Genomic DNA, 27,319 nt, shown 5'->3' on the forward strand with positions numbered 1-27,319 from the left:
ACATTTATAGAATATTGTGTTACTGATGATGCTGAACGCTCACCTGCACGCTTTCTCCCTCCTTGCAGGTGAGCGGGGACTCCACCATGCTGTAATCTTGCCCCAGTGTCCACGACTTGTCGATAAGCTGGACGTTGTTAACGACCGGAGAGGTGATACCATGGGCTCCCGAGGCGTCTTTCCGCGGTGGCTGGGGGGCCCGCTTGGAGTGGTAGATGTTGAAAACAACGTCGCCTTTGCACACGTCAAAGTCCCAGGTGATGACTGAGGAGGCGTCGATGATCTCTATCAGCAGCTAGTAGGGAGGAAAGAGAAATTGTGATAAGGAGAGGTTTCAGGAAAGAAAGACAAGACCCAAACAAAAGTAAAGATAGATATTGAACCACTCTCTTTAGCTCGGCTTCTTATTTTTATTTATTTTTACACATTTTTGTTATTTGACATGGATAAAGCCAAATCACAATCACAGTGAACCTTCCACTCTTTATTACTCTAAGTCATAGCAGTGGTTTACTCAGGAAATGAATCACTGTTCCACTCTTTTCTTGTTGCTCCATATTATATATTATAATACATTATTTTGGCTAAATGTGCCAAAATATAGAAATCAGCGAACATCTGTTTTTGATCGGTTACGGGCTCATTACCAGGAAATCATAAACTGCTTCCACAAGGCTGATTATGTATGACGCCGCATCTCCCACTGTGGTATGAATTAAATAATGTGACAGCAACAGCAGATTATGATTATGATTCAGCCATGCTACATTTTTGTCCACATCTGAATTCAGAAAACATTCAGAAGTCATCTACATGTAACAACCACTGGGTGGCACAACTTTCAATAAAACCTCCATCAGAGACCTGCAGCTTGCTGTTGTCCGGCCCTACATTCCTGTAAAGCAGCATCATTTATCGTCTTTACCTCTCACTTCGGTGTTCAGCCTCACCTCGTGTGGAGCTCCCTTGAAGATGCTGGCGCTTTGGTAGATTGTCTCTGTCCACAGGCGGATGTCCTCTGTCTCAACCTCCTCAGCTGTGCGGTACATGGACTTGGGAACCAGGCCGCCCTCTGGTACCTCACACTGCATAGAAAAGGCGTTCATGCTCACTCAGGCGCACACACAGAACTGGGTCAGTAAAAGAGATCTGAGAGATCCCCCCCTTACCCCCTTAACTCATTACGCCACCTGAGGTGTCTCATGTCCCAGAAAGTAAAGATTCAAAATTGAACTATGAAAATAAGTTTAAATCGTCAGACACTCACCATGCACTCTCCTCCCAGGAAGTCAGGGATAATCTCTTTGTCGATGTAGTCGACCAGACCTCCAGGACCCTGATAGTCATTGCCTGCGTAGATGAGGAACTTCTTGCGGGTGTTTTCATCGATGAATGGACTCACCTGAGGGCAGAAGTGGTTTCATCAAATTGCTTGTAAAGCGGGCAAAACGTGTGAGTTTATAGCAATAATTAGGGCATAGCAGGATGTGTGTCTTTTGTGTGGGTGCAAGATGGAGTTATCAGTTTGTAAAGCGTGTAATTGCTGACCGAGACTGATATTTTTAAGAAAATGTGAGAAAAACTGTAAGAGGTCAAAATATTGTCCAAGTTAGTGTGTCCCTCCTCGTTCTCACCAGTGTCCAGAGGACAGGGAACACCCTGGGGGCTCGTAGGATGAGCAGCCGCCCCAGAGTCTCTGGGTAGTTGGCCTCCACAACCTCGATGATCCTCAGCAGCGCCTTGACTCCCGGGCGCCACAGGTGACGCATGTTCAGCCCCTCCAGATCTACCAGACATGTCCAGCAGCTACAGCGGAGGAAGTGAGGGGATTAGAGTGTGGATAAGATCATGCCACACACATACACAACTGGGCTACAGCCTCTCTCTCTGACCACTTAGCACCTGTCACACTGAAGTGAAGCTTAAGTGGTGAAGGCAATGTTTTCTAATTCAGGATCTCCCTCCCACCCACCCCCTTGCTTCCTCCCTCTCCACAACTTTCCTTTTCCCTCTATGTCTTCTGGCTGAGAGCTGTGTCGTGACAGCCACGCATCGTTCAAACGCTTCCTGTGTGGCTCTTGTCCGGGCCACCTCCTCCTGTTTGAGAGGGTTGACAGATGACAGATTCCATCTCTGTTCCCTCTCTCCCCATCACCATCTGAACCAGTGCGCTCAGAAACAAGCCTCTTTTCATTCCTTCCATTTTGGGAGAGATAATATTCCTCTGGACTCAATCCTGAAGTGTGTGTGTTTGTCTGTGTACTTGCAGGCTACAACTAAACCACAATAGCTTGTGTACTGCTTGGTGATAAAAAAGTCTATACGTTTAAATAATAATTCCTGCCTTTCAACCGATATTCAACTACCTTTGAAGCTTTTAATATATTTGAATGACAAATGAATGGTCTGTTGGATGTGTTTAGTTTTTTTGAGTAATTATAGTTTATTGCCAATTTGGTCTGTTCTGGCACACTGTAAACCCTTGGGCCTTCCAGTACATTTGCTTATTTTGACTCTTCAAATTTGTATTCTTAATTGCACAGAGCATGTTCCCTTATCTTAAAATAATTAATAACACCGACGTTTGTCTTGTTCATAAAACATCTGAAAATACTTCAACTGAGTTTCAAGAGTCACAGATGTCATAGTTATGTCCAAATAACAATCCAAAATTCAAAAGATATTCAGTTTACAAATATATTCGACCGAGGAAAAAAACAAATCCACAAATCAGAGAATAAAAACAACAACTAGAGAATGTTGACATTTTTGCATGATTAAATGACTTAACTGGGTAATAGATGGTCAAAATTGCTGCCTATTCAATCTCTGTCAATCCATTGAATTGTTTACTTTTTTCCATTTCTTCACTGATTTGTACCCATCTGTTTACCTGATGGGTCGACCAAACACCTTGGTGTTCTCCTCGCAGCGTCTCAGACCCTCCTCATTGATAGACAGCACCTGCAATGACACAATATCAACTCAGCAGTCATTTCAAGCATTTGGCTCTCACGCTCAAACCAGAGCAGCGTGCAGTTGAGAGCAGCCTTATAAATACGCAGACTATTTATACACGTCCTGTGCTGTAAACATCCTGGTGGTAATACACCTGTCAGGACATGCCACTGCATTAATTTGTGTAATCCAACTACCCACTGCCTGTCCTGTAAACCTATTGACCCACACGGAAAATGAAGACTGAAAGTGTGTCGCAGCTCGTGTTACATACATGTCTGAGCAGAGACTCCTCTCCGAGAGCGCGGACCAGTCCTTTAGTGTCCATCTGGCCCAGCCTCAGGATGTACAAAGGACGACCATCTAAAATGAATCAGACAAATATTTACATGATCCATCACATTGTTTACATTCTGTAAGCCTGACGTTAAGGGGAAAGGTCTGTTTTAATAAATAAGTGGCTGTGTACACAGATAAATGCTTTCATGTTTTGTCCCTGTTGATCTTGTACAAATACTAGTGGAAAGAATGAAATGAGATTACATTCCCACTAATGTGGACACATGAAAGCCACTACAATTTGATGTATAATGTGAACAGTCACCCTCTGTTGTAAATGCCAAACGGGCCTCATGTTTAATTCACTTCCATGGCTGACGACTGTGGGTCATAGAGAATGACTCTGTCCTGTGGGTGTGTAACTCGAGAATTTAAGAAACTGGAGAAAGGAGATCTTCCTCCAGTTAAGAGTGTATGCATAGCTAACTCCAAGATGGTCTACATACATCAAAAGTGTACATGTGCTTGCATATGTACGTACACGTGATCATTTGAACTTGCTCAACTCTCTTCCGGTGTTGCTGCAGATGCAAACCCACCTCTGTCATGGTGGTGCCAGCCCCCAGTGTAGTAGTCCTGCAGGACCTGTGGTGAGCTCCATTTCTCCAGCAGGTAGTCCACCTGGTGCTGCTTCCTCCAGGTCAGCGACTGACACAGGAACTCACGGGCCTTGTCGATGTTGAAGTCCCTGGCCCGCAAGAAACGCAGGATGTGTTCATCCTTCGGGATCTGGGAGGTAAGGGTAGGGTGTTAAGCTGTAGTCTATTTTGTGAACAAACAAAAGAAAATATAACAAAAGACTAAACCATTCCATAACACGGCCAATGTCACTGTCAGTTTGCTAATTTAAATATACCATTGGCATCTCAGTTGTGGCCATGTTAGCATGTAAAAAATAGCTGGTGGTTGTCAGACTACTATATCAACTTCTCTTTGTGTTGTACACCTCTGCAGATGTTCCCGATGATGACAAAATCTGGAGGTGGACAAGTTGTGCATCACCTTTCCCTTGTGCGTCTCCTGCAGCCATTTGCGAAGTCTGATCAGACAGCTCTCCTGCAGGGGGGTCAGGTCGCCAAGGTAACGTTTGATATAGTCTGCATCCAGCTTGTCTGCAACACAAAAACAGAATAGCTACAATTAAAATCTTTCAGGCAAACAAGGTAAATTGACTGTATATTAAATTGTCAATTTCTTTCAAAACAGTTGCCTAAAAAGGATGACTTTACAATTGTGCTTTGCTTTAAAGATTGTCACCATTAAAAAAAAACAGCAAGCTCAATTATTCATCTTTCAATTATCTGTAGGAACAGACCTTCAGGTGTACCAGCCAGGATCTCAGTGAGGCTCTCTGTCTGAAGCGTGGGGCTGTCCTGCTTGGCATTTTGAGAGGTGCTGTCCTTGGCGTTGGCGGGCAGTGGAATGGCAACCACTGGTGTGACCACGAGCTTGGGAGGCTCAGGTGGGCTGGTGCAGAGGCTTGTCGGCCTGGGGGGAGGCAGGGAACAGGAGGAGGAAGTCCAGCGGGGGACATGAGTGATCCCCTCGTCTTGTAGCTCCTTCAGATAGTACTCAATAATTTCTTTTCCCTGTGAGGAACGAAAGTGATGAAAAGAGGCATGAAAATCACGGTGAGAGAGGCTGTGATTTCAATGAAATGGGATTTCACAGAGGAATTTGGACGATGACATGATACTACATGTGTGAGCTTGTTTCTGAAATTGCAACATGAAATGGACTGACTAACGCTCCAGAAACCTCTGAACTTCAAACTTCACACAAAACAGACACATGCGTTCTGTATTATCCATGCAGCATCCATTATGCTGCATAGTGGAACCAATAAGCTGTTGCTAATATGTATACACAAAAACATGTATATGTAATTATTAAGAAGTAACAACCGACACACACGCACACACACCTTGTTGATGCTGCTGGCATACTGCTTCATAGCAATCTTTTCCACCGTGCTCTCGAAACCAAAGAACGACTTGATGTCCAGGCTGGCGGTCTGTTCAAAGCACGTCCATTCCTCATTCTCCGGGTGAACCTGCACCAACACATACAATCACATACTGTGTTTTATACTGTACACACATGCAGAATCAAGATGACCATGTTACTATGGTAACCACACACCCAGCTTTTCTAGATGATGACTAACAGAGCAATTTTCACACTGTGCACAGTCAGTGGGAATGTGTGTGTCATTCTGTCCATTTAAAATTGGCCAGCCAGAGTAAAACTAACAGTGCGCAAACATACTCCTGGTGTGTTATGTTCACTTTCAGACAAAACAGGGGAAACATTTTTACTCTCGCCACATTTTCAATGTCATTGGCCGCTATACAGTGCAAAGTTAAATTCCTATGGATCCAGACCATTAATCTTAGAATCAAACTTTAAGCTTTCTGAAGGCTCATTACCCTTGACTACCAACATATTTCAGCTTTAGCCAGGTCCATTAGCTCAGTCCAACTGAGCTGTCCATCCCAGTTACTGTAAGCACACAATAAGAGCTTCTGTGTGGCTTTGGACCTAAAATTAGCACATTAGTTGGTTGGAGGCTAATTCAATGTGCTTGACCTCATTAACTCAGAGCACATCCATTCATGAACTGTTGGATCTGGATGCAGCAAACAGAAGTGGAGCTAGTAGAAAAAGGGAGACGTGCTGCTTTCAGATCAGTATTTAAGCACAGAATGAAGAGGACTGAAGTATTTATGGCTGCTATTATTTATTATTTATTATTTTTCTTATTGATTACTTTTGTAGTTTGCCCAGCTATACTGTATAACCAACACACAAAAAAAACGCATGAAAGGCAAGCACATGCACACACATACCGACCAACGCAACTCCGAGTGCACTGGTTGTTGTGTGTAGGTGAAATGACAGAGAGGACGTGTCAGAGACGAGTACAATTGAGAGTATCTCTTTATTTTATTTGGTCTGTTTAAAAAGACTCATTTTCAGCATGGCAGGCACCAGGAGTCGCCATAATTGGGGAGGAACGTAAACAGTGTGATGACGCATTAATGCACTCCACTCAAATCAATGTTACGTAATCAAAGTAGATAGAGTAATGGGCTGTGATTGCTAGAAATATGCTCAGTGTGAGTCTGAACATGGTTTATTTTGCATGGAAGAGATTAGAGAAAGCACAAATATTAAGAGATGGGCGTGCAGCTTGTCATTCAGCAGCTGCACAGAAACGTGTCTGTCTGTGTAGATAAGTGATTCTGTAAAAGACAATGGGTTGGATTTTCCTTCTGGTTCCACCTGTGCTTAAAAAAAAAGACACACAATTCACATTAATAACAGCACAGTTGTGTGTATGCTACCAACCGAATAGCAGCAGGTCTCATGGATGATGACCCTGTTGGAGAAGGTCTCATTATGGGACTCAATGTGCAGCGTCCTCTCCTTTCGGTTCATTGTGTTTTTCTGGATGAAGTAGACGTAGTCCACACCAGCAATCTGCAAACCACACACAAATATTTAATGCTGTCAATCACTAAAAAATTAACTAATTAATCGCACAATTTGCTGTGATTAATCTCAATTAATCGCATTTGTTTTTCTTAAGACTGAAGTTTGTTATAATGGATATTTAAATGTAAAATGATGGATTTAATGTAGAATCATCACAAAGGAAGTATTTAAATTCAAATACTATTTTATTAATAGCATCGTTTTAACTTTGAGCACAGATACTCTCTTATGAACTACAGATTTCCAATAAAACAATCAAGGCCAAAGTGACTCACTGAGGCCTCGCCGACGTGTCCAGATATCTATCAGCTAAACATATGGATAAGTCGGGGAACCATCTCCTGTGTGAGCTTTGTGATGTGACAGGCAGTGAGTGTGTCAACCTGGAAACCACAACATCACTCTTCACTCATATTCTCTGCCTTTTCCGTGTTTCTGAAAAAAATATGCAGGGCTTTTTCCTGTCATGTTGAGCGTTTTCACTGCAACAGATGACGAGCGTAACCTCTAGCTGACTTTAATGCGGAGTCACACATTAACGCTTCAAGTTATTTCTCTCCCTCTGCATAACACAGAGCATCCGCTCAAACTACTTAATGTCTCTTTCAACATAAGAGTATCTTGTGATATATTGATCGCTTTACTTTTTGATGTCCATCGTGAAAGTGACAAACAATTGCTGTTTTGCGAGTGTATCGCATATTTCCCCGTGTCAGTTTTTGCGCGTGTTTTCGTGACAAAACGTACTTTAAACTCCTTAAACTCCCTCCTTGTCCGTATCCATCTTTAGCCAGGATGGCTAATGGCTAACGGTTATGCGGCACCATCAGTCACCACAGGAAGTAAACAAAATGCATCCCTGGCGTTACATTTTTTTCAAGTAAAATAGTTCACAATTAACGCAAAGATTATATGCGATTATGTTGACAGCACTACAAATATCATATTGTTCATTTATACGAAAAGTTGTGAACAACATTTCATCCTTTCAAGCAGCGAGAAGGGGCCACAATAACCATTCAATGTTTTCTACTTTAGAAGCTCATCATCAGAAGATGTGGTGTAACATTACTCTTTTGAGCAGGCGTGGTGCGTCAACATCCAGGGCACATCGGCGCTCAATCCTCTGGTTAGCTCCGTCTTCGCTGGTCTCCTCCTCCATCACGTCGCTCGCCACGAACATGGGGATGAGGTGACAGGTGGGGAATCGGCGCTCGTAGGCCTGAAATAGGAAGGGTAGTTGTCAGTTAACAGGCCGGGTTGCAAAAATGTTTCCATCTTCTCTTCAGAGTCTCACGGTAGTATATCAAAGTTGACCAATCAATTTTTTATACTTGATGGCTACAAAGAAAACTAACTGGCCACAGTGACTGCATCATATATCTGCACACTTCCCATTACATCTATTCACTATTTTAAAACTGAATCCTAAAGACTAAATTCTTGTATAAGACTCCAAATTTACAGTAAAGGTGAAAAAAAAAATGTTTCAAGAAAAATAATAATAAATAATGATAATTGGAAGGCTCTATGTAACAACTTTAAAAAACATACACACACTCAACTACAATGGGTCTTGTACGGTCAGCTTATACAAAATGTATTGTGATTTAATTAAAGTTAGGAATGCATGTAGTAAGCTGTGAAGGCCAGAGAAAGCTCCTTTATACTTGCACCGTTCCAAACCTCTCACTTGAATTAAACCACAGCTAAAAGACTTTTTCATTACTTTACAACAAATGGCCCAATACACAATAACAGGCTCAGTGCCCAAGGGTCACGCTGTGTTCTCACAAATGCAAAACATAGGCAAACTCAGCTGTTGTGCTGTGGTACAAAAGCCGGCCAGCAGTTACACAACTGGGCCGTGACTGGTGCAACGTGCCGTGGCATTTATTTCTTCCTTTCTCTGTGCCGCTGCCATTCGCCCATCTTGGATCTGCATGGCATGGTTACCTTACTGGCAAGTCTAAACACAGCACGATGCCCATGATAAAAGTTAGTCATAACACTGAGGTAGTCTGAGACCCTTATGTCACGTAACAAACAGGACATTTCCTCATTTCCTCATAATGACAATCCACCCTCAAACTCAAGTCTCCGAGAATGAAGGAATGTATTTATGATAGACCAGGGAAGCAATGACATGCATACAGACAGACAAGATGTACTGTAGGAAATGGTGCATTGCAATCCTTTTAGCTTCACCAACGGGGACACGGCCTGCCGATACATAGCATGCTTGAAAATAATAGTGCCGTCAACTGAGATTTAAGAGCCAGTGTGAGCGGGAGGTGCAGTGTTCTGTGGATCATCAGACAAGCAATATGTCTACAAGGGCCTGAGAAATCATGACTACGGGAGATCGGTGTGAAACCGAATGGAGCTTGAAATTCAACAAATCTGAACAGTTGATGTTCTTAATCGGAACAACATGTTATGACTGATCAATTTGCAAGTCACTGTTAATATAAATGTTTCAACTTCACGACTTGCATGGAAAAAAGAAGATTTCCACTGAGAAACGAGCACAAGAGTGGGCTGGTTTGTTCTGTGTATGAGTAGGCAGTCAGTATGCCCGTGGCATACCGCTGCCCGGGCCACTGAACAACTCAGCTGCCTACTGTCCCCTGACTGAGAGAATTGTGAGCTCTGTTTTTCAGCCCCGATGCTCTGGAACACTGGTTGCAGGCTTTGTACTACCGTCAGCACAACAGCACCGACTGTAAACATTAGTTTCACCCATCACAAACAACCGTACGTCAACAAAAAAAAACCTCAACCACAAATGCCAGGTCCTGTCAACAACACCGCTGCTTTACACTATAACAATAGGCTTACGTACTGTACAAAAACACGGGGTTGACTTTACAGTCATAATAAACCACTGATGAACAAAAACAACCCACCTAGAGCCCTGTTGTGCTACACACAATAAACCGAAAAAACTTAGCACACAGCACAACCTTTATCTGTCCCTTGTGCACAGAAAATAGTCTGAAGGTTTTAGTATTATCACGTTATTCTTGAGAAGGGGAATGTAAGGGCACAATGCTAGGTTTTTTTTCAAAATACACAGAGACACCATTAGGTCACATCTGACAATCTCTAACACTGAACGATCTGACAATTACGAGGACCAAAAAAAAAAAAAATCAATCAACATTGTTCTAATGTGAATAAATCAAGAGTTTGAAGCTAATCAACTTTTCTTGGAAGTTAGTGTCACGAGGATACATGAAATAAATTACTTTTACACTATACATGATACTAATAATGAAATTTAACAACCATAAACTCGTTTTTTTAACCTTTCCAACCCAATACCAGAGTTTACCAGCATTTCGGTGGCTGTTGCACAAGACCTTGTTCTAGTTAAGCCTTGAAGCTTGTTTCTCCAGGATGTATCAACTCTCCTCTAACAGGATAATGTTTACACTCCAGGGAACCTATTTCAGTCACCTGTCATGTTATGAAGTCAAAATACACAGCTTAAAGAGACTTAAATAACACTGAGTCAACGTCCACGTCATCTGGCATTTATGTAGATAGTTACCAGTCTATACTGACCTACAACCGAATGCTGGCAAACAATGTGGTAGTGTTTAAAGAATAATCATTATTACTTTTTCCCACTATTACAGAGAGTCTTGATAACTGGGAAGATCGGATAGAGCCCTCGAACCCGCTGCTGAATCTATAATAAGATTCAATCTATTGAATTATTGAATTGAATATAAGCAACAATAAGCTGTATCCCCGACACCTACGATGCTCTATTCACTTTCATCTAACATTTAAACAAAGAAGGTGGAAATTCTCAGTAAGCACCCTAAGCAGCAGTTTAGCAACAAACATTCATGTGTATACATGACACAACTCTTTCATTCAGATAGTATTTGGGATAAAGAACAGCCATTGATGGCACATCAACCCAAACAGCCATGGTGACCAAGCTCCACCGCAATAAATATTGCTTTGTCCCCTGATTCAACGCTTTGCTGAAACGACAATAAAAACAAATACAGAAAAACAAAACCTTTCCAATTCTTCCGGCCAGTGCATGTGTGAGAAAGACTGATAGAACATAGTCTACTGGTCTCCACGGTGATAGGATATGTTCAGACACACCCAACAGGCCAAGCTATGTGTAAGTGCTCCTGGAATTTTGGATGGAGATTTGATGTGCTTTCCTGGGGCACACAAGAGAAAATAGAAAAACAATACATGGTTCTTTAAAGCCTCCCTGCACACACAGAAAACATTTTCCCTTTGGAAAACAGACAGTGTGGATAAAGGCCCGGGTATGAAAAATGGGAGCTATCCTGCTCAGGAAGTGAGATTCAGGAAATCCAGTCGTTCCGAGGGGATATATAATACACTTTAGGAATACAAAGGGCTGCATGGTGCATGTATACATGTAAAATGTGTTACAGGGCAAGAAAAACAAGAGTACTGGCAGGCAGCCCAGCGATTATCTGGTTTGAACTTCTGGCATTAAAGAATAATTTAAAAATTGCCACAAGCACAAGCACAAAACAAATACAGGAAAAATAGCTAAGTCTATGACATATCAAGTTAATTCTTTTATTCTTCTAAATTTGAGTGTCATAACTCTATGAAAATCACATTTTAACCTTGACTAAAAAGTAAAACAGCTGAAAATAAATAGCTGTTTGAAAGCATTAATTAATATGGTCGTGATCAGCCAGTGAGTCCAGTCCCAGAACATGCGCATAGCATGCTCATGCACACCCCCAATGACAGGTACGCGGAGAGGGTCCATTTAAGAAACTAAAATTTTTGTTCGCAACGCTAGTATAAATGCTAGTATGCCTACCAGTGACACAACAGGGTTTGCTGGGATATGCCCAGAACCAGGCCTGACCTCTCCAGGGCCTTAGACCAGTTCCTGCTAAGGGGCCCTCATACATGACCGTGATCCATTTAAACCATTTCCCATTGCTACACAGTTACACTTGAAACCCTCCAGTCTCCCACTACAATCCTAGTCCTTTACATTATTTGCTCCAGTCTAAAAAGAATGAGGGAGGAAAAACTTTTCAAATGTGTTTGAAAATCTTAAGATTTGTGATTATTAATATTAACACAAGAAATTTTAGAAAAAGTAGAAAGAAGAAAAACTAACACTGAGCTTTGGCATGGCTGCGCGGTGATTAATACTGATTGAAGATCCAGTATCTGCTCTACAGACAAATGTAGGCGTATAGATAACAAAACTATTATTTTTATTAGTTGCATCAGTCACATTCAAAATGGCTCCCCCTGATTTCCTTTTAAACATTTTAAAGTATAAAATACTATTTATGCAATGCATCCAAGAAAAGGTGAAGCAAGGGCAAATGGACTTGGTTTAAGATACATGAAGATGTTTCACCTCTCATCCAAGAGGCTGACTGGTAGAGGTTATTTAACCTCTGTGGGGTCAATGTCAAGGCTTTGTCACATGAGGCCAAATAAAGACAGCCCTCATTTATGTCACACGAAAGCAAAGTATTAATGGTTGTTAAATCTGCTGGGAAGGGAGGAAAGGACAGAATTGTAGGTGGGAAATAACTGGTGTGGTAGTCTGCCTCCTATGTTGGGGGATAGTTTTAAGGTTATGGGATCTACATCAAGGAAGAGTACATCAATTTCATGTTATTTTCTGACATCGAACTTGGAGAACTCGTTTACCTGATTGCTGTTCCCAGTATTCACTATCATGGTGAATTCTTTTTTCACTTTTTGTGACCAGGGGGATTGTTCCACTTGAAGCTACCATTCAAGTTGTACAGTAAATATTGACAAGTGCTATGACAAGGGCCAGAAGCGGGGCCTTATGCACTCTGTGTAGTGAGTGTTTAGGACGAGCTGGTTTTGGCTAAGTCCGATGGCCAGCGCACCACTGTGTACAAACTGTCCGTTTTTTTGGGTGTACATGCCCTAAGCCTACATGAATATTTGCACATGACTTATTAACTGTCTGTTTACCTTTCAAATAGCCTACGTTCAACATCTCACAATTCCATACAGCCCCCGGCTCATGGCGTCAAACCCCCTCCCCTCGCACTTTTCCCCTTGGATCTATACTGATCTCATACATGTCCTCTCTGGAATCCAATTGACGGGCATCCATGCATAAGATTATTGCAGACAAAATAATTATTTTCAATGACATTCACACTAAAAAGCTTTGCAGTAGGCAAGCTGACCCAGTTTTGTTTTTAAATGGTTGAGAATCAAAATGGCTGACAACTTCATTCTAATCACCAACTACATTGAAAGCACAGAAACGAACCAGTGACAATTGTCCTGAGTCATATCTTTGTCCACGATATGACTCAGCAACTGACTGACAGGACATTCAGTCATACAATGTAAAGGAACTGACATTTACAGTAAAAGATTAAATTTACTCCTAAGTCTGTACTTTCTTACTTGAGGCATTCTGTCACTGCACTAGGGCTGCGACTAATGATTATATTCATGATCGATTAATCTGTTGATTATTTTCTCAGTTAATCAATTAGATGTTTGGTCCATAAAATGGTAAAAAATGTTGATCGTGTTTTCCCAAACCCCAAGATGATGTTTTGTTTTGTCCACACGCCAAAGATACTTAGTTTACTGTCATAGAGGAGCAAAGAAACTATTATACTACTAGAAAATATTCACATTTAAGTTGAAATGTAGAATTTTCACACCATTTAATCAATTAACAAAATAGTTGGCGATTAATTTAGTAGATGATGACTAATCAATTAATCGATTAACTTTTGCAGCTCTACGCTGCACATTGAGGTGTTAACAGACAACATGAGAGAAGGAAGGTAGCATGAACCCAGCAATGTTCAATGATGCATCAACAAAAAGTAGTTGCAGTGGATTGGATAGTAAAGCTGTTTTTACAGATATGAACTCGGGAGAATGTGCACAGAATTGCATCCAAACATTCTCCGGAATTTGCCGTTCACATATGAACGCAGAAGGATATTGTCCGTGTCAGACGTGTTAACAACAACAGGATTATGTCCAGATCATTCTGTGGTGTCTGGGTAGAGCAGCAGGAGGCTCAGATAACTCTTCTGCAGAAAGTAGTGTTTTTGTTGCCAGTCATCAACACGCCCACTCGCTTGCTGTGAATTTCCCCGGAGATTCTGATGCTGTATTCTCACATGGGCTCACTAGGACATTCTCCAGAGATTACACCAGGGTGCTGGCAGGAGAATCTCTGGAGATTGTCCTAAGCGACATCTGCGGACATTTGCGTTCTCATATACAGCCCCTTCGGAGAAGTTCAGGGACAATGTCCAGACTTCAGTGCATGTCTGAAAGCGGCTTAAGAAAACCCCAAAGGCAAAGCATTTGTAACATGGCAACAGATCTGATGCAATGTTTGTGTTTATCTACAGCTGTTCACAAGAACTACAGGGAGCAGCAACTTGTGAAAGACATGAACTGACTCGATTGTAGATGTTCTGATAAAACAAGTTTTAAGCAGTCCTCACATGAACTTCAGTTACACAGCTTAGGGAAAAATGCCACAATACATAAGTGCATATAGTACACAAAAGATGAGAAGCAGCAGTTGATCAGGCTTCGTGCTCAGAGGAAATTCCCAAGAGGAAGAGTGACTATCTGCGGTGCAACAAAATGAATAGTTCAGATGTTCTTTTCATTGGTTCATTCATTCATGTATAAATACCAAACTGTGTCTGTTGGAACGAATACATGCGTTAGGATGACTTGCACATTTGTCTCAGAAACCAGCAGCATACACATATTGTATAGTACACAATGGATTACCAGCATGTGCAAGTGCTGCCTGGGACACTAAAACGTTCCCTCTATCGTTTCAGTATCTATTAGCGTCTCACATATGCAGTCACAGCTATACATGATGCACACAGTCAGACAACTACAAGACCTCCGAAAGATCCAAAACAAATTGTGTAATGACAACACAAGACCCTTGATGTCACATACAAACAAAGCATGCCTCAGAGTGAGGGACCCTGACAGGGGAGTGACATCATTCAGCCAATGTTAGTTGGCAAAAATCATTACGAGTTCCCATCCAGCACCGCGGGCAATCCTGGGCCCTGACCTGTTGAGGACGTCATTGCAGGGGTTGAGATCACATGCTGACCTGTCACGAATTTGTCGTCATGTTGGGCACTGTCCGAAGATGTGGACGAAAATAATTAATCAGCCAATCAAATTAACCAAAGAGTACTAGGGCCAAATAAAGAATTCGCCCTGGCTGGATACAAAGTGACAGATGATGAGACAGGGTGTTACCGCTTCTGGAAATAATGGTCCTGACCTACAAAAGATTGCTGGCATTGGTTAACAAAATTTGAGGTGAGCAAAATATAGAGGATGAGCTTTAGCGAACATCATAAAGAGAGGAACATTTTTCCTGCTTTTCATTTCTAAGAGCAAAGCTATAAACTCCAAACTAGGTCATTGATGACGTGGAGGGGAATGAGGAGGCAGCTTGGAAATTCTAACTGACTGAAAAGAGAAAGTGTGGGGAAAAACACTGATGTTCAAAGTAATTGGTTACAATATCTTTGTAGGTGACAACAGGTTTCATTTCAGACAGGCTATACTGGTTTACCAGGGGACTAGCGATGATGTCTCATGGTGTCTCATTTTAAGTACTATAATCATTAAAGAGAAATATTTTCTAAAAGCTCTTTGTTTGGATTTTATTTTCTTACATAATATTTACATTTACGCAGAAAATAGATTTTCTTCAGAAATGTCTGGATAATCTGACCTAAAACAAAAACCAATGCAATAATTGTAAGGCAGGTGTTTATTCCTTGTGCATCCAATAACAACATAAATCTCATGTAAAACATTTTTAATGTCAGAGTCCTGAGACTGTAAAATTAAATCATGTGACTGCCTTTAGGATTCTGGTCCCTGCTGTTGCTGTTTGGGGATCCAAATAATACTGACTTAAGCGATTTCTGCAGCACAGCCCAAGGTACAATTTTTTAGGATCAATACAATGGTGGTAGGCCCTTGGTTTGGTCCAATGAGGTTTTCAAAAAGACTGGTTTCACTATGACCAATCTCATACGTTGAATTCTTAAACGGGACATTTTAAAAGGGAGCAGCACGTGAGCCTGAGAAGGTGAAACCACTATTTGAAAAAGATCCATGAATGAATTAACAGCTTCTATGTCCCTGTTCTCCATAGCGGGGCAAACCAGTTTACCAGCTTTGCACTGTAATGTCACATGGATGTTGTTGGCAAAGCCTCTTGTTGTTGGCAAACCCCTAATACCTTTCTATTTGTAGTTCACGTAATGTTTATTGCTCCACTTAAACAGACTTAAATGTTTTGAGCTATTGTGAGATATCTACAGTACAGAGAGACAACTAAACATGTGAGTGAGTGTGATACAACTGCTTCATCAAGGGTAATAGCATCACTACCAAAAAAATAACAGCTTCTCCACCCATCAGGTCCAAAAGCATCTGAGCTTAGGTGTAGACTGGATGTGGGGTAGGAGGAGGAACAATCTCTTGATTGAGAAGATGCAACAATGGAGCCTTTGGCCTCTGCATGCCGAACCGCCCACTTTTCTCCTTCCACTGATCTCACTGTACTTTGTAACGGCAGAACCACCTCGGAGAGAGGAGGACAATCTGCACAAACAAGTGCATAAACCTTATATAAATGTAAAGTCCTAAATATTTGGTAGGCCGTGCAAAAATGCTCAACTGTAGTTCCAGCCATGTTTCGCATGCATGACTGCATGATAAGTGTGTGCACCAGAGAACTGAGAGCAGCAGGATGGCAATCTGTGGGCCATCTGAGAGTCGTCACAGTAGGAACAAGTAATGCTGGACTACAAAGGTTTCCACTGGTGAAAGGCTTATACCACTTTGTAGCCTTCATTACTTCCGTCATCGCTGCCGTTTGACCCGGGACTGAATGCCGATTAAAAGTTTTCAAACTGCAGAAAATGACAAGTGTTTGCGGGTTTAAACTGCTTTTTTGGCCAGTCTGAAAGGGGCTTTACTGAGACATAACTGTGTCACAGTAAGCTTCAACTCCATCGGTTCCTTCTAAAACATTCAAATGCTGAGATAATGACAGGCAGTGAAAATTCCTGAACAGTACTCATGAGCACCAATTACAGGAATCTGCGGCATTATTGACATCCTGTTTTACCATGATAATAGTTGCTGACAAAGCATGTTGATTCTGCCACCACTAGGACAAGATTCACTTGTTTTATTAACTGGGATGAACCTCTTATTTAGTGGTTATGGCAAATAGTGCTGAAGCTTCCTGAGCATCTGATTTGTTGCATCTGAGATTTGAGGGGAGACGGGACAGAGTGGATGGTGAATTCTGATCAGCTTCACACTGTGTTGTATCAAAAATTGGATTAATGTGTGAATGATTTTTTGACATTACTTACGATTCAACCGGCAGGAATATAACCAAAAAACGTGGTGGCATGGATTCAAACACATGTGACGACTGTCACAATATACAGTACGCGTTGCTTCTAACGTCACAGAGCTGCCGCATAGGTCTGAGTCACTATCCACTGCCGCACTGTAGCATGATGGCAAGCTAAAATGGACTAAAGGGTCATTGTGTGTGAGTATGTGTGTACACATTCATCTGTGTCTAGCGGAGCAAAGCTGAGTGGGGGAGGGGAGCTCCCAGGGAAGGATCTCACCCTTGCAGCAGCAAAGATGCTGAATTATGGTCCTAGGGATCAGTGAATAAAAACAGATCCAGAATTTTCTCACAGGCTCTAACATTCATGTGGTGGTGGCATTGCAATCCCGTCTGAAGCAGCACGTCAAACGATAAGCTCCTCTCCCCAAGGCCGCCCGTTACTCTTCAGTGTTTTAAGCGGAGAGCATCTAGCTAAGTAAGTGAATTAGACACTGCAGGTGTAGCTCTGACAGATTCATTCAAGAAGAGTGGAGGATAAATCTCTGAATCAGAACAGACAGGTGTAATGCTGGGAAAAGCAGATGACAAAAGCATACATCAGAAAACTTTTCGCTGGAGCAGGCATATTAAATTTCCTTCCCGATATTTGATCGCAGCTGAGGAGTTCCGGCTGACCGACTAGTATGAATCAGTTGGAATCAGATTTCATTCCATTTGTGTCTGCTCTATTTTCCAGTGGATCACATTCCCTTAACAAAAGAAAACTGTGGATAAATAAAATGAAGCAATTTCTTTAAAAGGAGAATCACAGCTTGTATAGGTATACACTTGTAGACCTGTCAAAATGAAAACCTCACAATCACCAAATGTGAGTAAAAATATATATTGGGTGAATAAAATGAATGAGGTCAGTTGCCATTTCTCTCCTGACTCTCTTAGGTCTAAGCAGGTATAGCGAATCTATTATCTCTTCCCTTTCAGTTACTACGATACTGCAACCTGAGCTTCTCTATACACTAAAGTAGGGATCGACCGGTACAGATTTTTTAGGGCCGATGCCGATTTTTTTTTCATCAGCCTTAGCCGATGACCGATACGGACTGCCAATTTCTTGAGCCGATACTACTTTTGCTCCCTCAATTTAATAGTTAAATAGAATTAAATTCAGCGGGTTGTCTCGTCTGATCTGAGGTTTCCACGAATTTCCACGAGGCAAAGGGTTTGGAGAAAAAGGAGAAAGACACAAACCCACCGGGAAATATTGAATCCCCCTCCCGCTCTCCGGAGGAGAAGGGAGAGTTGGGTACCCGGCGGGCGTGCAGCACGGCAGCCTAGGGCAGAGGCACCGCTGGTTAAATTGTTCCGGAGAGAGCGGGGCCGGGCCCGATAGGCTGCCCTCCCAAAAAAAACTATCGGCGAACGTAGCAGCCGCGCATCGGCTGATGCCGATACATGTAAAAAACGCAAACATCGGCCGACATTATCAGCCGGCCGATAAATCGGTCGAACACTACACTAAAGTAACATGACTACCGCTCTACACACGCTGGTATTTCTTACACAAACCAGGAGAGACTCGCTTCCCACGACAAACCCACTAAGTTGGACTGAGTCACATTCATGCATGTGTTATTAGAATGTTCTTATGTTGTTAAGTGAAGCACTAGAGAGGGGCGAACTGTCACTGAAAAACATATCCTGAATTAAATCATACAATTATTTGTTTACCTCCATAGACAAGAGAGCGAACATGGATTATGGATGGAAGATAGAGCTCAGGGAAGGACAAATGAGGAGAGAAAAGAGGAGGCAAGGTGAACAGGAGAGGAAAGGGCAGAGGAAAGAGGAGACAAAAAAAGGACAAACATAGGAAATCTGAGGCTGAATGGGCTTATATCAGAGCCTGATTGGTAAGGATTTTTGGGGGACAATGCAGATTAGGGAGACGAAAAAATTCAGAGGTAAAGGGTAAAAGTTTTTATATCAGCAGAAATACGGATATGACTGTAAAAGGCTCATATCAGGCGATTTCAGCCAACAGGTAAATCTGTCTGGCTCTAGCCAATATTCCTAAAAGACATGGTTGTACCAAACTTTAAATGGTCAATTTAAAATACAAAATTGCCATGTAAAATAAAACTAAATATAATACTCAATATAAAATATTCTTCAAAACCCCATCATTTATTTACCAGCCATTGGCAGATGGATCAAGTAGTTAATTTTAGACTCTGCCCGAGACAATTAAAGGGCCCATATTATGCTCCAGGCACCTTTTCAGCCTGCCTCCACGTATATTTGGTTATCTGGGGTGTCTGCCAGCCCACTGGGAATGAAAAGAAAACAATGAGTCGTTGATTCGTGGTTTGGGTTGGCCGTGCAGACGGTCTGTAAACGAGCCATTCACAGCCCGGTCGTGAGCAGGAAAGCGCTGGAATCGACCATAGTCTCACAGGGCTGTTTATACAGAAAGAGGAGGGTGCTTGATCCTTGAGGTGTTTTGACATGGAATGGCAAAGACATGTAGTGCACACACCTGAAAACCAATGTAACATGTGTAAAAGGGGGCATAATATGGGTCCTTTAATTGATATGAGTGACAGTGAAACAGAAAAGCCTATGATGCTTTGGCGGGAGGGGATTGCGTTGCGAAGGCCTTAAGCAGACCGGGCCATAAGTGGGTCAGGACATGGTGGGACAGGATGACACCCTGGCAGGGCTGCTTTGCACTGAGCCAGGCTACACATTAAGAAGTGGGACAGCCGGACAAGCCGAGTTTAGAAACACTGGCACGGCAGTAAACAGGCACCAACACAATGCGTTGGTGTTCTGACAACAGAAACCTGTAGGGATGACCCACATAAAGACAGTTATAGGAGGCACAAGGAGCTCAAAGTAGTTCACGGTGCAACAGATGACACAAGTAACAGACTACAGGATCTGAACTGCAGGTGCAAACCTCATGTCCTTTTAGAAAATCCAACCAAAAATAATTATTTTGTATTGGTAGCATGAAAAATATGAGTGCTGTTATGTTGACGAGCTGAGTTCAGGTGCTGTTATCTCACTAACAGACAGGCAAGATAGACATGATATGCATCTACTGCACGTGTACTGTACTGTAAAATGTTCTTGTTTCTATTTTGCATGCTGGAAGCTCAGATTGACTTTATTGTCACAAGAACCGGTTCAGAACAATCTTAACTGCAGGTCAGGGTGGGGTACACTATTGATAGGAATCAAATGCGGATACTGTTACTATGCTTGCTATGAATTTAAACACAGTGACATCAGTTCAAATATAAGGCCCTCTGCCAACTATCACAGGTATCCATCTGAAGAGGACTCGTGTGATCAGGCTGACACAGATCAAGCACTTAGAAGCATCGCTGTGCTGGTCCCATTTCATTCATCTGTCAGAACATCTCCTAACCAACAATTAGCTGACAGAATTGATTACGACGATTATAAAAATTTGTTAACGCAGAATTTTAGTTTCGACCAAGAATTCAAAAAGCTGACTCTGTGAAGAAGTTGTCATTTCTCAGCGACGCACAAGCATCTGAAACGCAGGGACTGCGACATGGTGTGTGGACAATAGATGTCACATGAACTGTTTTTTTTGAGAGAGACCAAGGATCCTCATGAGTTTTGGGTCACAACTTGGTACAGGTTTCAGTCCACCTTTGTGGGGGAGTGAGACAGGATATATGTCTGAGAAGGACATGTGTGCATTGCACTCATTCACCCATTCCCATGTTACTGCACTGTATGTCTGTCAAATTTGAATGAGTCAGTTTTTCAACATTACAAGGTTTTACAGGGCTGTGACACATTTCTGTTCCCAAGAAAATCCAGTATGCTTTTTCAAACCAAGCCTGTTGCCATGCAAAAATTTAGTATGTTAAGTATATGTTTTTACTTGTGTTGCTGCCACTGATAAAGACGATTTAGTCAGAAAAGGACACAACCCCTGATGGTGGCATTACACTAGCATGGCACATCCTGTTCCTTCCTCTGTAGAAACTCTATTGGGACAGGGGCAGGACCAAAGCGGGTTGTCCTCCTGTATTAGACACATACGTTTCCATGGAGACGGTTAGGCTTTGACTCACTGCTTCGAGAGTTGAGGGACTTTAAGGAAAGCTATTGTCTTTTAAGATCAACTATAACTGACGTCGTCGAGTTGCCAGTAATTTTCTATCCCAGGGTCAGTCTGTTTTTTATTCATCTGGTAGCTACTGAAGTCATTCTTCATCGTTGGATGTGTGCCAGATGCAACTGTCCCTCCAGGCCTGAAACAACAACAACAAGTGGGGTATTGTGTTTTGCTTTAGACATTCCTCTGTGACTCCCCGAGGATAGACTACAGGCTCTGAGACTGAAAGGCTGCGATAACAGCAGCAACAGCATCAACTACATTTCCTGTTATTGATATGTTGCAGTTCACTCAAGGGACTGCTGTGACTGAAGGTGATGAAAAAAAACTTTAAAGGGAGGATCACTAAAGCGATGTTTCTGTGCTTTTCAACAGCTCGAAAGAAAACGCACTCGGCTGTCATTGGTACACAGCAAACCATGGATACCGCTTTTAGAGGGATGAGAGAATTGTCAATGAGTTCACTTATCTTACTTACAGTTTATTTACAAAGTTTCCTTTTGGGGCACATACTGAAGGTGCTGTGGTGTGCACTTCGCTCTGGCGCCGTTCTAATCTTGTCATAGTTTTCAGGAGCTGGTCCATGATGTGACGTGCAATCCTCAGTTGACATTGATTCTGCATTAAATCACTTTGTGGAACATTATCTTAAATTAAGTGTCAAGTCTATCCTATCCGGATTACCTGTGCAGCTCTTCGTTAGTGTTGCAATGAAAAAGCACTTCACAAAGCCCATAAGTCAAAATCAAAACAATACACAATATTCCACTGACAGTTTCTTGGTACACATAACCAGATTTAGGTATGTGCATTCTTAAAAACAGACTTAATAAGCATTGAACTCAGTGTCATGTCTGTACATTGTTTTATCAAGCATGTATGTCATAACTGTTGAATAAAAAGCTACAGACTCTGAAGCCATCAGATTGGACTTTTACTGCCAATTAATGAGAAGAAGAGTGTAGAATCTGCCAAAGGCTTTCAACATAGAGAATACCATGTTCAAAGCTGGGTACAGTAACCACTGCAGAAAAAGAAAAAAACAACAGCTGAAGGGGATCTGAGATCCAGGCCTGCCTTATGCAACAGGACATGCAAGCCACAGTAGTGTTAGCCAGGGGTTGAAATACTTGGATAGCACCTTTCAGTGAGCAGAGTGGCTCCTGGAGGCCAAGTGGGGCTGTATATCATCTAGACTGCGGCAATGCATTTAAAGGCTTTATGAGAGGAATGTAGACCCTTGGTTTTAACCCTCACAAGAGGGAAGAACTGTGTATCCAAGCGATAGAGTCGAGTAGATAGAGAACACCAAATTCCGCAAAGCAAAATGTCAAATACAATCCCCCAAACAGACCAAAAGGGAGAAGCGATTACTGGCAGATATTTCTGATGCCTCTGGCAGAGGAACTGCAGAGAGGAATAACATGGCTGAAGTAAGCATACAGTAATACGTATTTGCTTTGGGCTACTCTGCATAATGCCTAGCTCTGCCTGCACAATATGTACACCTAAAACACACTGAAAAGGAAGTAGAGGTGAAATAAAGAAGGTGATTGTTGTTAACACAACAGATAAACAGAACGTTGTATCGAAGCCCCTCATAGGACGGATGTCGTTACACTACTATGCTGCAATGGTGACAGACCTGCCACAGAGGAAGTGAGAGGGGAGAGATTTCCCTGGATTTTCAATTACAAAAAAAAGCCACATGTTGTGACGCACCATTATGTCTTTTCTGTAGTGTCTGTAAAAATACTCACTGCAGAGGAAAGTCACAAAAGGGGAAGACAATAATCTGAATCCACCAGCTTCAAAGTGTTATGTACATTTTAGGCACTTAGAAAGCCAAAAATTCACAATCGATTCTAACCACATTGCTAACCATCAACCTCAACCAGCCAAACATTTCTTTTTTTCCTAAGTTTCCAACTTCCAACATCCATCTTATTGTCGCTGCTCTAGTTTAAAAGCACCCAGGACTACTCCATTAGTTTTTCCCAAAGGTAAGCCAGTGCCATCTACAAGGTGGGTCACCTCCAGCTTACAAATCATGCAAGTCTTCTTTGCTATTATTACTATACCCCACTTAAACTGCATGTGTAGACCCAGGTGTAGGCACCAGCCCTCTATTTATAACCATCTGTTTGCGCGGTGCTCAATCCAGTCTGTGCTAAGGAGATTTACTCTTCCTGCATTCCCCTTCATATGCTGGTGTAGAACGCTGGTTTCCATTTTAAAGAAAACGGCACCTGTCTGGAACCTTGTGTGCTAAAAAGCACATGACATGCTGTTAAAAATAAAGTAATTCTCAAATAGCTTCCTGGTCATCAGACGTCATTTAAATGTGTGAAGCTTCGACGAAAACATCAGCACAGCAATGAAGCACCTCTGGCTAGTCCGACTATTTGGCTGAAAGACGGTTGTATAATCAGGCCAGGACTCTGCAGGCATGAGCTAACATCACATTACTGACTAACAGCAGGTGAGGTCAAAACATAGCTAAATAAACCTTCAATCCACAATCCAATCAGTGTGTGATGATAGGCCCTACTGTAGTAGGATAAAGCTTTTTTTTCTATCTCTGTTTTTAATGAGAAAATAGATCTCACTAAGAGATCCTACACTACAGGGTCAGTCTCAGTCACTTGTTTTTTCGCCAGCTGCTGAAGTCATTTGCCAGTGGCTCTTCTCTGACAACACATTCCCCGGTCAAGTATCACAGGTGGAGTAACGACTGACTAGCAGCAACGCATAGCAAATTAGATGCAGGAAAAGGGAAATGTAAGTTCAAAATTATCCGCAGAGAAAACACAGATTGCGCCAGAAGCACTTCTGAAAAGGCCATTTAAAAGAGAGCCAAGCGAAAGGAGGGGTACATACAAATCCGCGCTATCTCTGCACTCAGCATGGGCACTCATGCCTGAAAGTGAACAAAAACATGCAGCGAGGCGCTCGCTGGCAAAAAGTCATGCGAGGTGCTAAATTTTTTAGAGTGCAAATGGACTACCACCGCCAAGCCTGCCGTTGAACCTCTGTTTGACATTACAGCAGGGTCGTGCTGTCTATTGCGATGCTGCGGGTGCAGATGTATAGCACACTGGCTCAACACCGAAGACATCTTAACCCTAAAAAGATGACAGGAAACTAGATGTGGCCATAAGATCCCAACCAACCCAACCAGATGAGTGCATCCTCCGTTGTGCTGGTGTAGATAGCTGATTTCCATTTAAAGAAAACAGCACCTGTCTGGAACTTGGTGAGCTAAACACACAAGACAGGCAGGGCAGTGTGAAGAGAAGCCCACATGTTGTAATGGTAATGTCAGTGTGTTCACACAGCGAGGACCTCAAAATAAAATAGCTCCAAATCTGTTCCTATAATTTAACACATTAGTTGTGGAGGCTGTTTCAGTTGACACAAAGTTTGTGCGGAGAGCGTAGGTCAAAAACAGCTCTCATAGTGTAAGGAGGCTGCAGGAACACAGGAAGTGAACTGGATGCAGCGCAGTCTGTCTTGAAACTGTGAACAAATGACAAGCAAGGTGTGTAATTCAATGACCACCCTCTGAGGGTGACTCCTGAAGCGCCCACTCACCAGCATTATATAACACTGCTTCTATGGCAGGGATGGGCATTACAAGGAGAGATGCTATTTGATAATAACTGGGAAAAATATGATCATTGAAAGACAATTATTACATTAAATGAATTGATTTTATTTTATTTATTTAGCATCTATGGCATGCAGTCGAGGGCTGACTGCGACTACGGGAAGAAACACTTACCGCCATCACCAGCTCAAACGGATGCTTGTACACCCGCACAGGTGACTGGTACTTCTGCACCATGATGGGGATTATTGTAACACCAACGACCTGAGGAATAAATCAATCAGGACAGAAAGAGTCAGCTATGATGCACAGGTGTTTGCGACCGAAAGAAAGCCTGGTATGGGGCGGCTGCATTTCATTGGCATCACCACACCAAAAGTGTGCTGCCATTATAGCAGCATATGGCCCCACAACAGGAGACTTGACATTAATTAAACGAAGGGGTGTTTTGGCTGGCTTGATGCTAGTATGATGCCAGGTGCTTGCGTGCGTTGGCAAGCGTCCCTAGAAAAAGCATGTATAGTAAAGGCAACAGTTGGGAATCTGAGGATCTGAGTGATCAGTGGATGCAGCTCCCCAGCTCATTTATCAAACTGAGACGGTGCCACTGCCAACTACTGGGACCATAACTACGCCGTCAAACTACTGCCTCTGCAGAAGCTCACGTCACAGCAAAGTCACTTCATTTAATGAGAGGGGGGGGATGGCGGTGCTGTTCATTTTTTTTATAATATAAACAGCATATACCACATGCTGGAGCGTCTGAGTAGAAACCATGAAGGGCACATTTTCGAGTCGCATGAAAACTACCTGTGGTGGTAAAAGACAAATGCACGTATGTTTTCAGCAACCGAAAGCAAGTGTGACTTCACCTTCTGTCGGCAGGCTGACACACGCTTCTGACTACCGCTGTGCTGTGGTGGGAACGTGGCTGCGAGGAGGGGTGTGTGGGCTGACGTGCCCGGCACAGCGCTACTTCGAAGGGGGGATCGGGGCAGGCGGACTAATAGCAACCGGGCTGGGACAGACAGAACACAGAAGAGGTCGCCGCAGTGTTTAATGTCTATGCAAACACACATCTAATGGCTGCTACTGCCACACGTAATTACCGCCATGCTCCCGGGTCGGTCGGCGACTTTAAAAAAAAAAAAAAAATAGACACGTCAGAAGCAACACAATTACTTGAGAACATGTTGGTAATGACACACTTTCAAAGACAAGACTCACCACTTCCTCTCCCCCGAGGAATGCGTTTTGAATGCTTTCAATTCTGTCATTTGTTTTGGTCTATTGTGATCTACCGCCGTGTCCCTGTTATCGGGAGTGCCAGCTGTAACGTAAACGTTCAAACATTTGCCGAGTGACTAACATTCGCCACGCCGCCTTGTTATGGTTAGCGTCACACAACGGTGGCTAGCAGAGACTAGCCGGCAAGCTAACTTCACGCCGTTAACTCAACGTTCATCGCACCGCAGGGGGCTCCATAACTGCTGCTTACCGGTGACTCGGAGCACTGAAGAAATAGGTGGACCCGTTCCGTCGCGGCCAGTCGCTGCGTCTTCCGAACGGGCTATCCGAGGTGAACTCTTGCCATTCCCCTCCGCGGCACTTCACTTCGCCGGGTCCTAGTGTTTGAGCCCCGGAGCCGGCGGCTAACAACAGTTAGCTCATCAACCGCGCTAGCTGGCCATGTAAGCCGGGAGTCAGTGGCTAACAAGCTAGCCGTCGGACAAGTCCCACAGTCCGACACTGACGGGGCAAAGTAGGTGCGATAAACTAAACACCCCCCCAAACAGTCAGCCGTTTCTCACACCTACACAGAAGAAGTGCCGACCGGGGAGGACCGTGTCCCTCTGCCCGTCTCCTCCTCTCTTTCTCTGGTTCATGCCAGTGACGCCGTAGCTCCTCCCCCTTTTCCCGAGCGCAGTTTTTTTCCACCTCTCAGGGCAGCGCAGTGCTGCGTTCATGAAAAAAAAAAAAAACAACTTCCCGACCACATCTGCTCAAGTCGAGGACAAACGTCAGCGGAGCACGGTCACCTGTGAGCAATATGAAACAGATTATAGTCTCAAAATCGCAGCATTACCGTCTCAAATGCAAAGAATGTGCCATGACTAAAACTGCACTCATGCGTGACACGGTGCAAAGCTTATTTGCAGGGTTAGGGGCTTTTTTTTTCATGCAACCAGATGATTATCATATGTTTCCACTAGTACAGTACTGGCTGTATGCTATGCATAACTTAACAAATAAACGCAGACCCAAGACGTTTTTTCACAGTAGCAAATATATGTTCATAGAACAGAGCGATTGC

The 27,319-nt window shown here is 42.8% G+C and overlaps 1 protein-coding gene across 2 annotated transcripts in view; it reads right to left on the minus strand.

The window, feature by feature from the left end:
• The window catches only part of si:dkey-237i9.1 (SEC14-like protein 1), a 31,624-nt gene extending 4,737 nt beyond the window's left edge, over positions 1–26,887 (minus strand). The window contains exons 1-14 of one of the 2 annotated variants that reach the window (XM_035637300.2): positions 26,504–26,887; positions 25,180–25,269; positions 7,868–8,017; positions 6,649–6,780; positions 5,222–5,350; positions 4,613–4,886; positions 4,300–4,409; positions 3,837–4,026; positions 3,233–3,321; positions 2,894–2,964; positions 1,635–1,806; positions 1,268–1,402; positions 951–1,085; positions 44–295 (exon numbers count right to left, since the gene is read on the minus strand). In XM_035637300.2, the coding sequence (XP_035493193.2) occupies positions 44–295; positions 951–1,085; positions 1,268–1,402; positions 1,635–1,806; positions 2,894–2,964; positions 3,233–3,321; positions 3,837–4,026; positions 4,300–4,409; positions 4,613–4,886; positions 5,222–5,350; positions 6,649–6,780; positions 7,868–8,017; positions 25,180–25,242 (1,902 nt within the window). In that variant the 5' untranslated portion in view covers positions 25,243–25,269; positions 26,504–26,887. The remainder of the gene's footprint in view (positions 1–43; positions 296–950; positions 1,086–1,267; positions 1,403–1,634; positions 1,807–2,893; positions 2,965–3,232; positions 3,322–3,836; positions 4,027–4,299; positions 4,410–4,612; positions 4,887–5,221; positions 5,351–6,648; positions 6,781–7,867; positions 8,018–25,179; positions 25,270–26,503) is intronic. The other variant, XM_035637301.2, reaches the window with a different exon arrangement.
• Between the last annotated feature and the right edge of the window lie 432 nt (positions 26,888–27,319).

This window comes from Scophthalmus maximus, chromosome 8 (assembly GCF_022379125.1).
Source record: "Scophthalmus maximus strain ysfricsl-2021 chromosome 8, ASM2237912v1, whole genome shotgun sequence".
Taxonomy (NCBI): domain Eukaryota; kingdom Metazoa; phylum Chordata; class Actinopteri; order Pleuronectiformes; family Scophthalmidae; genus Scophthalmus; species Scophthalmus maximus.